Source organism: Maylandia zebra, linkage group LG19 (genome assembly GCF_041146795.1).
Source record: "Maylandia zebra isolate NMK-2024a linkage group LG19, Mzebra_GT3a, whole genome shotgun sequence".
In the NCBI taxonomy this organism is placed as follows: Eukaryota; Metazoa; Chordata; class Actinopteri; order Cichliformes; family Cichlidae; genus Maylandia; species Maylandia zebra.
Window position 1 is genome coordinate 24,667,618 of NC_135185.1, and position 16,289 is coordinate 24,683,906.

Genomic DNA, 16,289 nt, shown 5'->3' on the forward strand with positions numbered 1-16,289 from the left:
CGGCTAGCTATCGAGCTAGTGGGTAACAGACGTCTCCGAAAACGTCGGAGCGCTTTTGAAAATATGTGGTGTCCTGATAAACTGAGCCGATATTTGAGGTTTACACAGCTACATTCTCGCCTGAAAATATGTTAAACGTTTATTTTGTGACCCAGAAAGAATAATAAGAGTAATATTAAAACTAACTAGCTACCGCCATTGTTGGAAACTAAGCTGGGCCGCGCTATGAATTCTGGGACACAGCTGCTTCTTCTTCTTCGGGGTTTAACGGCAGCTGGCATCCTTGTACATGCTGTGCTGCCATCTTCTGTTTCAGTCCGTTATTACACTCTTAAATCCTGCTATTATTCCTGCGTCTTTTGCGATCTTACAAAGCTTCAAACGACACGTCGACTATTAAATCAGTCGTCGACGATTTTGATAGTCGACGTAATCGTGACTAGTCGACAAATCGTGGCAGCCCTAGTGTCTATGCATTGAATTGCAACTTGAACCATCCTTAGTAGTCAGTAGCATTAAGTTAATAACATTATCAACTCCTATCTGTTTTACCCTCTATAGTCACTATATCGTAGCTTTGTGAAATATGTTTTTCTAAAATTGTTTCAAAAGGACCGACACATTTTTATATGTGCAACCAATTTTACTCAATTAATGTGCAAGGTAAATACCAAAGAGTGGCTCTTGTGATAGATGCATCCTGTCCCTGATACAGGCATATATGCTGTTGGATTCAGCACAGTCAGAGCTTTGAGTTCTGCTGTAGCCTCTCCCATTCAGCTTGGCAATTTATTTATTTATTTTTATAATTTTATCTTTATATAACATCCATTTCATATGAAACTTTAACGAAACGAAAAGCGTTGTTGCGCTTTGTTCTGCGTTTGGGAGTCTTAAATTTTGGGGGTACTTTTCCACCCTACTATTAATGAAAACAATTAAATGTGGAGACTTTTATTTTGAAAAGAAAAACGTCTCCATTTGATTTTGACCTAATTGTGTGTACCTGTTTCTTATATGAGAGTTGTCCTGTAGCAGTAGTGACTTTGTAGTAGTAGTAGTAATTATAACAATAATAATATAAATAATAAAACCTTTATACAACGCAGGACGGCCTAGCCCGTTAATTCCGACCTTATAAAGATGGTGGATTTAAAAAGTCTGTCATTTCCGGTCGTGCCCCCCAGAAGATTGTGATGACCTTACATAAATGGCGCATTGCTCCTGAAATTTGCAAGGAACCCTAGTATCTGATAAGGTAAAGCGATGACAGGACTGGCTAGATTTTGTGTAGGATATTTGAATTCTGGTTAGTTTAGACAAACGAGGTAGATATATCTGAGCGATATTTAGCGCACAGTTTTCGGTGTGTTTTTCTTCTGCAGAGGGAAATAACTGTTTGGTGCTTGCTAGCACGAATTACAGCAAAGCAATGAAGAGAATTTTAGACAAATATATGAATTAACAGCATTTTGTTAAGCTGTTATTCACTGTAAGTCTTCCATGTAATATTAGAGGTATGCTTAAATGCCAGCGTTGGGCTAGTAGCCTAAATAGTTAAGGTAGAAAAGTAGGTCAGCATTTGTCGTGCTACTTGCTAACATGATACAATCCGCTGCCATGGTAAATGATGATGTGACTTTGACCTAGAAACAAGCAAATCTCTACTTGACACAGAGAGAGCATGTTCTATTTTTATGGCTAATTTTGCTCACCTCCACTGTTTTAAATGTGGGTCATTTCCTTGATTGTTTGTTTTTGCTTGTTTTAAAGATTATTTTTGGCCCGGGATTAATGCGTTAATAGAATAATCCTATTGGCAATAACCTAGTCGATTTCTCAGTACCTTACGTCTTGCTTTGATAGGAAACAAAAGAGGCTGGCATGGCAGAGGGAAGGGCAGAGATGGAAGAAGACAGGGGAGATCTGCCCAACGGAGAGGATGACAACGACTCGGATAGAGATGAAGATAACAGATTAGTTGGTTGGATATTACATGAAGATATGGATGAGGACGAGGAAGATGAGGAAGTGGACGATGAGCAGTTATTAGACGCTGAAGCAGTTGAGCAGGACGCCCCAGCTGAGCGCAGTGGTCATATAGCAGTGGTTGACAGAAACATCATGTATGTGTGGGGTGGATACAAGGTATGCTCCTAAACTGCATTGCCATTATGTTTCTGTATCTTTCTGCCGTCTCCATAATTGTCTAAATTTCACTGTGTTCATCCTCCTGAACAAGAATGCTGAAAACCATGGATTCTTCGACTTGTATCTGCCGAGAAACGAGATCTGGACCTACAACATGGAGTCAGGAGTCTGGTGAGGGCATCTGGCTTGCAAGCCAATCATACCTCTACTTTGTAATTGTGTACAAAAATGAATATAAACATATATATATATTTATTTTTTTCTATTTACAGGACAAAGCATATAGCTGGAGGTAGCCTCCACACATCGATGTCAGGCAGCTGTGGGGTGTGTGTTGATGGAGTTCTCTACCTTTTCGGGGGGCATCACGCCCGGGGAAACACAAACAAGGTAGGGTGTGACTAGGGTTAGACTAAATTTCCTATCTGCTTCTGGTGTTTTTAAATAGGTGCTTGCATCACATTACCTTAAAAACATATCAGCCAGCTGTGCGAGCGGACAGTCTTTACAAAACGTCTTTGCTCGTATAGATTTACCGCTTGCCCTTGAGAACTCCCAGCCTTGTGTGGGAGGAAATGAGGGATCTTAAAGGACTTCCGCCATCATCCAAGGACAAGCTGGGCTGCTGGGTTCAGAAAAACCGGTAACAGGATAAGGGTTTTTGTTTGTATGTTTGTTTTGGAGGTTTTTTTTAATGTAGTTACTCATTGTGCTTGAGAAAATAAGGCTCAGTTTCACCAATCCTTCATTTCTTTTGACAAACATGTTTTTAGATTAACTGTGAAATGGTTTTTTTTCCTATAAAAAGAGTAAAAACAATAGATTGATCTTGAGTTTACTTGAAAGTAAAATGGCATTAATTTTGACACAATGATGGTCGTTGTTTTAGAAGTTTTATTACTGTATAGTTTACATACTCTAATTGTAGAAATGAATGTTGTGGTAATTTTTGGCTTTTAATGATTTCTTTTTCCAGGATGGAATGATTGTACGGCAGACATCATTAATGACTGAGTGCACAAGTTTGAATTTATTTTGGATTTCCTCTAATCCAAACAGGGTCAAATACATACATACACCCCCGCTTAAAATTTGATAAACTCTCCTTTGACTAGATGCTGTTTCTAGTCATCAATACTTGCTTCATTGTGGTTGGTGACACTAGCACTCCAGCAGTTTCCAGTTCATGGCAGGCTTGAGCCTTGGTGGTTCCTGGGTTGTTCGTAAACATCCTAACCAATTTCCTCTTATCTGAAGGTGACAGTTTGGTTCTTCCTCTAGACACTGGACAAAGTGGTGACACATCTGAATGTGTGTGAATCTAAAATTTTCCTTCTTATATCTTCTTGAAGTTTCACATTGTTCTGAGTATTGGTCAATCCAATGACTGCTGTCAGGCAAATCCTTTTCAATGCTGCACATAGAAACTACCCGTTGTAGTCAATCACGATCACTAATGAGGCCTTTGCCTTCAGAGCCACTTATTAAAAGATTTAAGTGAGTTTATATATATGTTTGAGCTTGTATGTATGCTTTTGACACTGTGTGGATTAGAGATTTGTTTGTTTTTTAAGTCATTAAAGACACATGTACAATCCTTCCACGCTGGAAAAACAGTCCAAAGAAATCATTAAAAGTCCAGAGTTCATGCTCATGATAAATCTGTGGTCATTTCTGATCACAACACAATGAGAAATGCATAAGAGAGATCATTTCTGTAAGATTTTAAATATGTAAGTAATTTGTCTGAATGATTGCAGAATTATCTACTTTGGGGGCTATGGCTACGCTGCACAGGGCGCTCATCGAGGGACTTTTGAATATGATGAATCCTCTTCTCTTGTGGTCTGTAAAAACAAAAATCTTATGACAAATGATGCATTTAAACAAAACTATTATAAAATTGTTTTGAAATCCATTAGATGCTGTTTTTGCTAATTAAATGTACTTTTGATAGCTGGAGCTTCTTGAATAATTACGGCTTAATATCTAAATGTATCCCTCTGCCTTGTCCTCTTTGTTTTCACCGCTACAGTGGGACAGCCCTGGGCGAGGCTGGAACAACCACATCCATATCCTGGATCTGGAGACGTCAACGTGGAGTCAGCCAATTACCACGGTAAAAACACTTCCTTACAACTTCAGCACATTCGATTTTATGCATACACACAAATGCGTGTGTCACATTGCCCTGCAGTAAAACTTGGAAACATCCTCTGTAATCAAACAGCCTCTCCCTTTTTCTTCTAATTTAAAAAAAAAAAAAAAAAGAGAGATCTTAGTGATCTTTAAACAGTATTTTCAATTTGTCTTGGTTTGGCCTGATGCAGGGGGACACCCCTTCACCCAGAGCAGCTCATGCCTGCGCAACAGTTGGCAACAGAGGCTATGTGTTTGGTGGCCGATACAAGGTAAGCATGGGCAAAACGTGAAATTTCAAATCAAAGCATCACTTTTCTTCTTTTTTTTTTCCACTCCTAAATTATGTGCATAAGTGTGTGCACTCATTTAAAGATGAAGATGTTTTCAAAATAAACAAATGTACTTTTGTTTTGTTCACAGAACTACAGATTAAATGACCTGTACTATCTTGACCTGGACACGTGGGAGTGGCATGAAATGTAAGTGCTTCTTAATGTGCTGTGGTATGTAATCCACACTATAAAGGTTTTTATTAATCAGATTATACATAATACGGATCATAGCAAAGGTTTTGAATTGAATCTTTTTTTCTTTTTTTTTTATATCACGTTTCGAATTGCAAGACTATCTGATCCGATTATTCCCCTGTGACCCACTCTGCCTTGTTCTAGGAGCGTTCCCCAGCAGGGTCCAGTGGGCCGTTCCTGGCACTCCTTCACTCCTGTGTCACCAGACCACATCTTGCTATTTGGAGGTTTCACCACAGACAGGGAGACGTTGAGTGAGTCAGACACTCGACCTGAAGGAGCAAATAATCAGAGGTCCTAAAATAATACCTGATCTCAAAGAGATTATTTTTCTGTCTTTTAGGTGATGCTTGGCTGTACAGTGTGAGCAAAAATGAATGGAAGCCTTTCAAACACAGTCACACAGAGAGCCCCAGGTGACCATCTCACGTTACTGTGAACAGCTGGCAGTGCGCTGGCAGTTTTTCCTGAGCTAAAATGTGGACAATGTTTGACTTTGTGATTTTTAGGCTGTGGCACACAGCGTGCGCTGGTCCAGATGGCGAAGTGTTTGCGTTCGGAGGGTGTGCCAACAACCTGCTGTCGCAGCACAGAGCTGTAAGATGGTCATCATATCTCAATTTAACCTGCAGTTAATGCAAATTTTCACTTGGTGAATTAGATTTTTTCCTCCACTTCACAGGCACACAGCAATGACCTGCTGGTTTTCAATGTTCAGCCCAAATCATTAGTTCGGTGAGTGCATACAGATTTGAAATCCATTTCAATTTATTTTGCCATCACGTCGTGTTCATCTAACTCTCCAATTTCCAGGTTCTGCATGGAGACCATCCTTCAGCACAGGGAGCGTTTGTCTAGCTACTGGGACTGTTTGCCTAAACACCTCCTGCACAGCCTCAAACAGAGAATGGCACGTGTCAACACACTGGGCTCTTAAGAGGACAATTAGAGGACAATATGTATGCGTGGAAGGGATACATGCTTTCTGAAAGCAGGTAGTCCTTTTCATGTCAGTGGATACTTTCATACATAAAAACCTCTCCAAGGAATGCTGAACGGCTTCGGATTTGTTAGAAATGGGTCCCGCCTGACGCATGATGGTTCACAGGCCATCCTCAAAACTGTTAATCACCTTTATAGATGTTGCCGGGACAACCGTCATTGTTGAGTGGTGGTGGTGATGCGATAGCACAGAGGAGAAACCTCTCACTACATTTGGGATTAGCTTTTTTTTTTTCTCTCTAAACATTCTTTGCCCATCTTAATTTTGATGAGTCGTTTCGACAGTAGTGATGAAAAGCTTAAATGATGGCGTCGTTTTCTGTCCAGATTAGATGAGTCTTATGACGACAAACGTGAACTAAAAACAAAACTTAAATTCATTAAGACAGTGATTCTGTATCAAACAATAAATTAAAAATAAGTTTGTTGTAATTATTACTATAATTTTTGAGAATATCTTGAATACAGTGTTTATTGATGTTGAATGATTTTCCGAAGTTCTCACAGACCTAAAACTCGTGCTTGATGCTACACATGACTATCTAACTTTAAGGCACAGAAATGCTAACTTTAAGTTTTTATGTGTATATATGATTATTTATATAAGTGTGTGTGTGTGTGTGTGTGAGATTCTGTACGTTCAAAGAGGTTTTTAAAGCCTGAAATTGGAGAAAATAAATTGTTGAAAGTGGCTACTGTAGCATACGAACTTAATTTAATCAATAACTCACTGCAAGTTTATTGGGGCTGCGGCTTTGTTTGGAATTGCCTGGTTTGCACAAAATTCCCTTGATTGATTTAGTTTGTTTGTTTGTTTTTAAGTGTGGGATTAAAAAGGCATATTATTACTGCAATGCATAATTTGTACTCAGAAAATAAACACATGACATATTCAGCTTTGTTACATGTTGTGGTTCACCAAATACAATCTCAAGAATTCTGAGAAAATAACCACCCATGTCTGAAATATAGGTGAAGTCGGCAGAGTCTCAGTGAACCGGACTGAGGTGCAGTTCCGTGCTGAAGAAATGCTGTAAATTTCAAAAGTCTCTCCGGCTCGTGTCTTCTATCCTTCATTTTTTCTTGGCAGCCAGCAGGTTTGGAGCAGACACCTTGACTTTTCCTGGCATGTTTCTGGATAGGTCAGAATCCTGCGGCAGAGTGTCGTGAGAAAAGGGACAGTTTGAATTGTAACACAAGGGAAAACTGTGCTTCCATGCCGTAACAGTTTCAAACAGTTTTCGATAAGATTATTCTATTTTTACAGTTTGTTGGGTGGAAAATGTGAAGTTAAAAAAAAACCCTGAAACATCTGTTTGACCCTAAACGTAATCCAATAAAGATTCAGCAACAGGTGAGATGACTGTGCTGAAGTTCATTCATTTTAATCTCATGAAATGGCTACAAGTGAAGCGACTTTATTAAAATGCTTCTTATTTTGTGTAGCATTCCTTGATAAATGACTGGATTGTAGTTATTTTCTAATGGATACTAACTATGTAAATTTAGCAACACAAATTAACAGAAAGCACTCTTTAAAGGCAAGAAGGTTTTTTGTACCTTGACGCTGCGGAACAGGTCTTTTTCTCTTGGTGACACCTCTTTGGCTTTCATGAAGCTGAACACTGCAGTGCGTGCAGCTGGTAGGAGCACGAACAAGAATTTACCATCAGCTTGAAAGAAACTATCTTTACAGTAATGTCAGTCAAAAGCTTTCCGAATTACCTTTGCCTTTTTTCTGAGAACCTGGTGTCAGTTTCACTTTGTGTCTGCAGAAGACAAGCAAGCAGTTAGGCTTTGGTCTCTTCAATTTGACTAATACAAGGAAAAGCTGATACCACTCACTTGTAGTTGGAAAGAGCAGTGTACGGAGCGCAGACTGGCACTGCAAACAGCATCACATCCTCCGGATGCGGCTGGCCTGTTAGAGAGGTGAGCAGATTCTCTGCTTCCTAAAGTAACAGACAAAAAGAAATCCTTTAAAATCAAGCTATTCTTTTTAGTAGTATTTTTAAAGGGCATACAGATTTCTTTTTTAGGATTAATAATCCATATTTAAATATTTATACTGCAAACTTACCTCTGCTCCAGGATTGTCCTGGTCCACCTCATCTTCCTGAAAGAGAAGAAAGCTTTGTTGAACCTTTCCAGGTACCGGTCTGTGGCCATGAGTCACCAAACAGCCACAGATAGGTTTGTTCTAAATACAGTATTGTGTAAAAGTCTTGAGCTACTCTTAATTTCTTTATATGTTTCTTCTAAGGAGGCAGACTTTGATTATTTTTTTATGCAGATAACTTTGTAAACATTATTATACATACACATACTGAATCCTTTCATTACCTTATCCTCCTGTTCTGCAGCACCTCCCTCCTCTCCGGGCTGCCTCTTCTCCTCCTCCTCCCCTGCACCCTGCTCTGCTTTCTTCCCAGCAGTCTCCACATTACGAGCTTTCTGATGTTGTTTTTGAGCGGCCGGTTTCCTGACGGGCTCCTCTTTCCCCTTCCCTTTCTTTCCTTTCTTCCCTTTATCTTTCTCCTCCTTCGTGGAACCAGCTGACTAAGGAAGCAAAGCAGCTGAAATGTTATTTACTGCGACACCATCGAGAACCACGTGCGCTGCAAGTACTAGTGCCAGCTGCATGTAAGGGTTTTTCTATTCATTCTCACCCCAAGCAGCTGCATCATCAGCTCTCTGTCCTCTTCATCCTGATCTTTATACTTTTCTTTGATCTTCTTCAGTTTGTTCTGTAATGACAGAAGAGTGTGGCTGGTACCTTTAGCCCATTTTTTAAACTAAATGTAATCTTATAATCTTCTCATTTAGTAAAACTTCAGCTCGCAATTAAAAAAAAATACTAAAAGGTTTTAAGACCTCTGATGCTTGCACAGCACAAAAAATGCCAACTTCATCCGTCCGTCTCACCTTTTGACCTCTCTTTAACGGCTGCTGAGAGGGTCCACTGCCACTTTTGGACCCCTGATCCCCCACCGGTCCACCGGATGACTTGTCAGGCTTCTCCTCAGTCTCACAGCCCTCCTGTTTCTGCTGCTGCTTCTTCTTCTTCTCTTCTCTAAGGGAGGAGGCAAAAACACAGCAACCGGTCATCTTTCTCTGCTCATGCTGTCATCATCCGCTTGTAATATAAAACAGGATTTTCATTTGGGTTATACGCTCACCTTCTCTGCTTGGCAGTCATGTGTTTTTTCCCCTGTGAATCTACGTCATCCTGAAAGTCAATGAATAAAAAATTGCTATTTATTGTACTTTAAATGAGATGGAAAAAACTTAAATGTCCAAAGATGGTAATATTTGCCTGAGCAGTTGTTTCTTTTTTGAAGCCGAAATTCTGGGAGCTCCTAGAAATAAGGAGAAATGTTATTAAAGTACTTTTAATTCTGCAAATATACATCTGTTTGGCTTTTCTTTTGCTTGGTTAGTGGTACTACCTGCTGGGTTGTAAATGAGAGAGGGTGATGGTCGTATCTGGAAAGCTGAATTCTTCACTCTCTTCTTCCATACCACTGTCACTCCGCTCTGACACCTTCGCTCCTGTATCTGCTGCAGAGTCTACTTCTCCACTCGCGCCATCATCCTCCTCCTCTGTGTCATCCTCCTTTTTCACCTCCACCTCCTTGGTCTCTCCATCGTCTGCTCTTTCTTCACCCTGATCTTCATTACTGCTGTCATCCCCTAGAAAGGCAGCAGAAATGGCTCAACAAATGCATATAGATAGATATAGACAGAAATTACATCATTGATGGCTTCTTCCTACCTATGAGCTCCTCTCCCTCATCTAATAGCTCGGCAGTTCTGGATGTGGCCTCCTCCATGTCTTCCTCTACGGTTCTCACCTTCCTCTCCCCTTGGTGCCGAAACACACTCTGATCATCCACCTGTAAAAAGCAGAAGAAACATTAGCGAATTCTTTAAAAATGATAAAGGCTTGAAAATACACTCACAGCTAGTGATGGTACTCACCTTGAAGAGGAACCCAAAGCCCATAATTAAGTAAGAAGGTGGCAGAAAATTTTTCTTTCCTAAGGGAAAAAAAATTACAAAAATGAGTCCCATCGTATCTCTTTGTAGTCGGTCTTTCGTGCATTCGAATTCTGCTCTTTGATACCTCTGATCATGAAGCTTCCAGTTGTCAAGTACTCGCCAGTGGGAGCGGTTTTAGACACCTGGGGGAGAACAAAACACATAATACCACTTATCAATTTATTAATAAACAATTATACTATAAAAAACACCACATGCCTGTAAGTTCAAAGGTCCCAGAGAGTGTTTAGACTTTAGTATGGAGCAATTTTGTGAGTGTATCCCTGATTTAATTACTGCAGTCTTTGACTGCTAACAGGATGGCTGCTTTAAAACTAACATATCTGTGAGTAGCTTCTCATTTCTTAAACAGCCATGTCCAAAGTCATATCAAAATATATCAAAAGACGTAATTATTGGCCTGCTTCAAGCAAAGGAAACAAGTAAGGAAACTACAGAAACTACAATAACCTGGAGAGATTAGTGGTTAACCATCTCTTAGGAAGAGGGATTGTAATCAGTGATCGCATATCAAATCAGAAAAATACAACAGAAGAGCTCACAGCTTTGATTAATAGTGAAAGTAAGAACATTTCCATGCGGACAATGCAAAGACAACTGGAGACTAAAGAATTAAAGTAGGAAAACCACTTATCAGTGTGGCTAATAGGGAAAGGAGTCTTCAGAGTGCTAGGGAACATAAAGATTGGACTCTGGAGCAATGAGGAAAAGGTCATGTGGTCTGATAAGACCTGTCCTGAAGTGATGGGTGCGTCGAGGTAAGAAGCAAGGCGGATGAGGTGATCCACTCATCGTGCCCAGTGCCTACCACAGAAGCTTGTGGGAAAATGTTATGATCTGAGGCTGTTTCAGTTGGTCAGGTCTAGATTCACCAATGAGGCCAGCTGACTATCTAAATGCACTGAATCACCAAGTTTTTCCTTCTCTGATAGCGCCTGTATATTCCAAAATGATAACGTCATGATTCATTGGGATGAATCGTATCACTCTCCTCAATGATAATACATACATAAAAAACATGAAGAGTTTTCTAGACTCACCTGATGATGATGAACCCACCAAGCACTGGTGACAATCTTGGCATCCCAAGCAGCACTGTAGCACACAGCCATGGTGCCAGCTTCTGTCAGAGTACGGGGAGGGATGGGATTCCCTGGAGCAAGACGATGAGCAAGTGGAGGGTGTAAGGAGAAACTAGTTTAACTCAGAGAAACCTAAACTAGTTTAGTGGGGGGAAATGCATTGAAAGCTGCATTTTAAGTTTACCTGAGGGGTTTTTGATGACACAACTAGTTGCTCCATGGAGGTCAGCATGAACATAGATGTCACCTGAGAAAGTATAGAACAAGTGATAAACCAGATTTTGACGGTATTTATTTTCCAAGAGAAGTGTGTAGAAGCTTCCTTACCAGCCCGGAGGTACCGTTTAACGATCATCTCGTTCTGCTGCTGGTCCCTTCCTGCGATGACGAGATAGTTCTCGGAGCTGATGAACCACAAGAACTTTTCAAACCTGCCAAACGGGAACAGACAGTTAAAGCAGACTCAACAGATCAAGCACATTATAAAGTTCCCACACATACACATCCATGTCTTACCAGTAGACTTTCCTGGCCTTCTGAATGGTGGTCACTGTCTGGACTTCTTTCAGGGTCTGCTGTGTTTTTTTCTCAGCTGATTTCATGGCCTTTAGTGACATTAAGTTAGAAAAATTATCAGTAAAATCTAAATTTAAGTATAAGAGTATAAAGTATGTTATTCTGTTATTTCACAACAGATGTAGCCTCAAGGCATTTTATTGTAGCGTGAAGACCTGGCAGTAGTAGAAAGAAACTCATACAATCAGTTGACCCCTTGTGAGCAAGCACTGTTCACAGTGGGAAGGAAAAACTCCCTTTTAACAGGAAGAAACCGCCAACATAACAAGGTACAGGGAAGAGCAGCCATCTGCCGTGACTGGTTGGGGGTATGGGGGGAAAATAAAAAGAGCAAACAGAAAAAGGACAAGAGAGAAACTGTGAGAGAGAGCCCCAGAGTTTAGTGATAACTTATGATTAAATACAGCAGTGGTGTACCAACACGTGGGAAGCAAAAAGAGATGAGTGAAGAAGAGCTGAAGGTGACGGCTAGTCGGCTTGAGTACATTCATTTCTCCACTGCAATTAGTTCCAGGTCATATGCCAGGCAATGGTAGCATTTTATTTAGTGGTGGTCGCTTCAGTCGCCCCGTCTCAGAAGAGATAAAAATGTATCTCACACCTACCTCCCATCACCAGTGGTATCATGCGCTTTGTACAGTCAGTGGTCGCTTCCAGTGTGGACAAAGCTTAGTTGATGGTTCAGGGTAACCTGATCCAGCCCTAACTATAAGCTTTACTAAAACAGGAACGTTTTAAGTCTAATCTTAAAAATAGAGAAAGTGTCTTGGCTCCCCCGCATAAAAAAACTGGGAGTTTGTTCCACAGGAGAGTTTTTTAATGCATAAGAAAACAACGTTCCTTAGAAGAACAGATCTGGATCTTGCTTCCTGCTGATCGTACAGTCACATCATGGCATATGGAAAAATGAAAAGACAGTTTTCTTACTTTATCTGCTGCTTCAATGGTTTTCTGTTCCTTTTTTTCAGCGCTGCGTTTGGAGTCGTAGTACCTAAAAAAACACAATAATAAAGTCTATCAACTTTCCCCACAGAATGCATTATTGTGTGCACATCACACATCAACCTACTTTTTGGCATTGGCATAAGCAGACAGCCCAAGATCCACATCCACCAACATGGGTTTGTTCCTCTGCAGCTTCTTGTTCTGTCCTTTGTCTTTATTTTTGTTTTTCTTCCCTTTCGTTTCCACAATTTCTTTCTTTTCTTCCTCTTCCTGATCCTCCTCAGAAATATATGGATTCCTGGATGTGACACAACACAACACGCGTATATCAATCTGACTTCACATAAAAATTACGACATTTAAGTTCATTGCTTTTTGGGGTGATCTCACTTTAAAAGCATGGTGATGTGGTTGGTCTGCAGCTTGAGCTCTTTGATGGCACAGGCCACGGGGTCTCCAGCAGCTTGTGCTTCTTTGACAAGAACACCGATCTCAGTCCAGTCCACCTGATTGGCCAGTGCGCTGCGCACCACCTGCAGCGCCCTCTCCACCACAGGCAGGTTCATCTCCACTAGTTCACCCTTTATTCTGTCCACCTCCTGCAGCACACAGAACGAGATTTCAGTCACGATCAGCTGAGTGGTTATTGTCCTCAACATCTCCTTGTGCGTACAAGCAAGAATTATTATGTAAAGCCTTTGCTGCTAACCTGTGCTTGGTGCAGGGCCTCCAACCTCTGCTCATGGTCCTTCTTAACATTTTCCAGCTTTTTCAGAGCCTGTTTCTCCTGCTGCAAGGCCTTCAAGTCAATTTTTTGACTCTCCATCTTGGAAAAAAACTCATCTACCACCTGTGTCAGATTATTGTGGTGGATTAGTCTTTATTTTTCTTGAAAAAATAACTTAATTATGATCCCCCAGGTATGTAGCTGCGCTAACATGTACCTTGTCAAAGGTATCAAACTCCAAATAGGGGCTTTTTGCATGCTGGGCAAAAAGGAATGGATGGAATTCATCGTATCTGCAAGTAGACATCATACACATGAGCTAAACAATCCTTTACTTCACAACCAGATGAAAAAAGGTACACCTTGATGTAAAAGCAGAGTCATACGTGAGAAGCTCTTCACTGGGTTTGCCAGGAGTTAAACTTGGTTTCTTCTCAGTCTTTTGAATGATGTAACCCTTGTTATAATAAAGAAGAGTTAGTGAATTCAATCAGACAACTACAGAATCTTAATCTAAAAACTGCTTACTTTGCCACTGAAGTTCTCAGTTTTTTCCATGTAAGTTTCTGCAATCTGCAGAGCCTCCAGGATTTTAGGAGCAACTGAAGAAAAAAGCAGGGAGACCAAATTTAGTTGGAGATTTATAGAAAAATATAAGAGAAATAAAATAGTCTAACTGCCCTACTATACCTTGGGCAGAATCAACTTGACTGTCAATTTTGATAGAGCCCGACAGTCCTGCTTCTATCAAACTGTGCTCTATCAGAGTGGCTCCGTATGCTGTGGATGCGTTAGGAAAGGAAAAAAAGATTCATAGTCTTTCTACATGTTGAAACAAAAGATTAAACTTGTGTATCTTTTGCCTGGATACTTACGAAGGTGAGGATTCAGGACCCTTTTCACTTGCTCCCCATTTGGTGCTTTGCTAAGGATTTCAGTCAGCCTAAATAAAAAAAACAACAATAAATCACTGATATAAGGTTCTGAGTTTTGTTTTGTTTTTTTTAACTAAATTTTGAACCATGTTCAGTTTATCCAGAAACTAGTAAAGAGGTCCTTGCCGCTCCAAACTGATGAGAGGTTCGGGGGGTCTGGCGCTTTCCACAGGGTAGCGCTCTCTCACAGCAATCTTAACGTCTTCTGCCTCTGCTGTCCGAAACCGCAGCAGATTCAGGATGGTGTACTCATGATCTGCAAGGATGATGTTACCCTGAAAATGGAGATGAACACCCCGACAAATAGGCATAAACAGATATGCGGTTGCACGTAAGTAACAGGTTTTGAATATGAACATGAAATGTAAAAAGCATCTGAAATGTTTTCTGACCCTGTCATATAGTTCGATAATCAAGTGGTAGGCAGCTTCATCTGAGCCAAACTGGATGTCGACAATCCGGTCAATCCCAAGCTGCTTAATCTGAGTCAGTCGGCGTGTCTTCAGGTGTTTTCGACACTGAAAAAAACCTCTTTAACATCAGTTTCATCACAACAAGTGATCCAAAAACAAACAAACACAAATGTAGTATATAAATAAATCACAACAACCACATGACATTTACTGTACAGATCCATCTATTAGGGACAGGCAAATCAATACAGTCACTGAATTTGTGCAAGTAAGGATACTAATTAAATTATTTATCCACAGTGAAGCCAAAGGGACAATAAACTCATTACATCACAATAAATATCCTAAAATATCAACACAATTATATTATTTTATGTTTTTTAAATAGTCTTACTTTCATCGCAAATCCTGAAGGCATCATGTTCTTGGGCCATTCAAAGTCTGTGGAATGAATACGAGTCCCAGACTCGATCAGGAGAACAGCTTTGCTGTCAGGCCTGCCGATGCAACACTCTGTTATTCTCACTGATTCAAAGTGCTGGAAACAATTCAGTAAATTTACTGTTTAATTTTAAAGTACTTTACTTGAGTACTTCCATTTCCTGCTCTGGTAGGAAGGAAAATATCATAAGTGTGCAAATGTATTGCGCCGTCCCTAATTTCTATATACTTTTCCAAGTATATCAGACTTTACTGACTGACCTAAGGCTCTTTCAAAGTTTCCCTTGGAGACTGGTTGCCTTGTTATTTATTTTCAGTTCAGTCCTTGTACCTGACCATTTTCACAAGAATGTTGGTTTTTGTTGTTGTTTTTTTAGGCACTTGACACTGATCTAACAGGCCAACACATAACTCAAAGGATAAATGAGTGATGTGTCTAAAATCAATTTTAAATTCTATTTTTAACTCTGTTACTAGCAACCTGCCACAAAAGCACACATCTGTCCCCATTTCTGTAGCTGAAGCTATGCAAAATACAGACATCACAGTTTGACGGGCATAAAATTGTGTTTTTCCACTAACAAGGTGATTACTAAGGAACTATTAGTCAAAAGAACAAAAGAAGAATTGACAAGTCTAAAAAAAACTATCTACAGCAGATGAACAGCAACTGACTGGGACACACTTGAAACATATTTCCGAAGACGATGCATTCACTGAAATGTGGCAACTTGTGTATGAATGCATCAATTTTCATTAGCATAAATGAAATGCAAAACCTAACAATGTCATTCTGCTGCATAGCTAGTTTTGTGATGTTTCTGTTGTATTTACTAGCTTTATTCATTATAAAAGAGAAAACCTTTCAGAGGACAGTTTTCTTACTTTTGCAAACGGATGAGATACGTCTTGTTGTCGATGTCATACACATTATAGACTCTCATGCCAATGTAGCTGCGGAAGAAAGAGGTAAAACTTCATGAATAACTAAAAGTGTGTGAATATGCAGTGGACAGCCAGTCAGACGAGAGTTAATTTTAGCTTAGCTTAACAACAAGCACCTACTTGGCATTGATCTCGGCAATAACGGCCCTGATATCCACAGTAGTAAATCGTGTTTTCATCGTGATTTTAATTCAGGGTACAGCAACAACAAAAAAGAACTGTTCAAAGTGATAGGGAAAATATTCACATTTCTACAGCAAAATCGGCAAAGAAAACATGCAAGTAATTCCTGAACATGCGCACATATGGCAGTTTTACGGAAACTGGTAAGGCACAAAAAT

General features: G+C 40.1%; 2 protein-coding genes across 2 annotated transcripts; one reads left to right on the plus strand and one right to left on the minus strand.

The window, feature by feature from the left end:
• Nucleotides 1–1,088: 1,088 nt before the first annotated feature.
• klhdc2 (kelch domain containing 2) lies at nucleotides 1,089–6,513 on the plus strand. Its single transcript, XM_004540387.5, has 14 exons — nucleotides 1,089–1,258; nucleotides 1,867–2,148; nucleotides 2,243–2,322; nucleotides 2,424–2,541; nucleotides 2,682–2,794; nucleotides 3,912–3,996; nucleotides 4,187–4,270; nucleotides 4,482–4,562; nucleotides 4,714–4,772; nucleotides 4,965–5,074; nucleotides 5,164–5,236; nucleotides 5,330–5,417; nucleotides 5,503–5,555; nucleotides 5,634–6,513. The coding sequence occupies exons 2-14, from the start codon at nucleotides 1,885–1,887 to the stop codon at nucleotides 5,755–5,757; spliced, it is 1,332 nt and encodes a 443-aa protein (XP_004540444.1). The 5' UTR covers nucleotides 1,089–1,258; nucleotides 1,867–1,884; the 3' UTR covers nucleotides 5,758–6,513.
• A 196-nt stretch (nucleotides 6,514–6,709) lies between these two features.
• nemf (nuclear export mediator factor) lies at nucleotides 6,710–16,280 on the minus strand. Its single transcript, XM_004540386.6, has 32 exons — nucleotides 16,069–16,280; nucleotides 15,889–15,957; nucleotides 14,957–15,059; nucleotides 14,542–14,667; nucleotides 14,276–14,424; nucleotides 14,090–14,157; nucleotides 13,905–13,994; nucleotides 13,743–13,816; nucleotides 13,601–13,671; nucleotides 13,432–13,507; nucleotides 13,197–13,337; nucleotides 12,878–13,086; nucleotides 12,612–12,785; nucleotides 12,470–12,533; nucleotides 11,483–11,571; nucleotides 11,294–11,397; nucleotides 11,151–11,213; nucleotides 10,925–11,037; nucleotides 9,949–10,006; nucleotides 9,804–9,862; nucleotides 9,598–9,718; nucleotides 9,272–9,515; nucleotides 9,139–9,181; nucleotides 9,002–9,051; nucleotides 8,748–8,895; nucleotides 8,492–8,569; nucleotides 8,166–8,381; nucleotides 7,903–7,938; nucleotides 7,668–7,774; nucleotides 7,548–7,591; nucleotides 7,383–7,462; nucleotides 6,710–6,973 (listed from the first exon to the last, which is right to left on the minus strand). The coding sequence occupies exons 1-32, from the start codon at nucleotides 16,125–16,127 to the stop codon at nucleotides 6,896–6,898; spliced, it is 3,204 nt and encodes a 1,067-aa protein (XP_004540443.2). The 5' UTR covers nucleotides 16,128–16,280; the 3' UTR covers nucleotides 6,710–6,895.
• Between the last annotated feature and the right edge of the window lie 9 nt (nucleotides 16,281–16,289).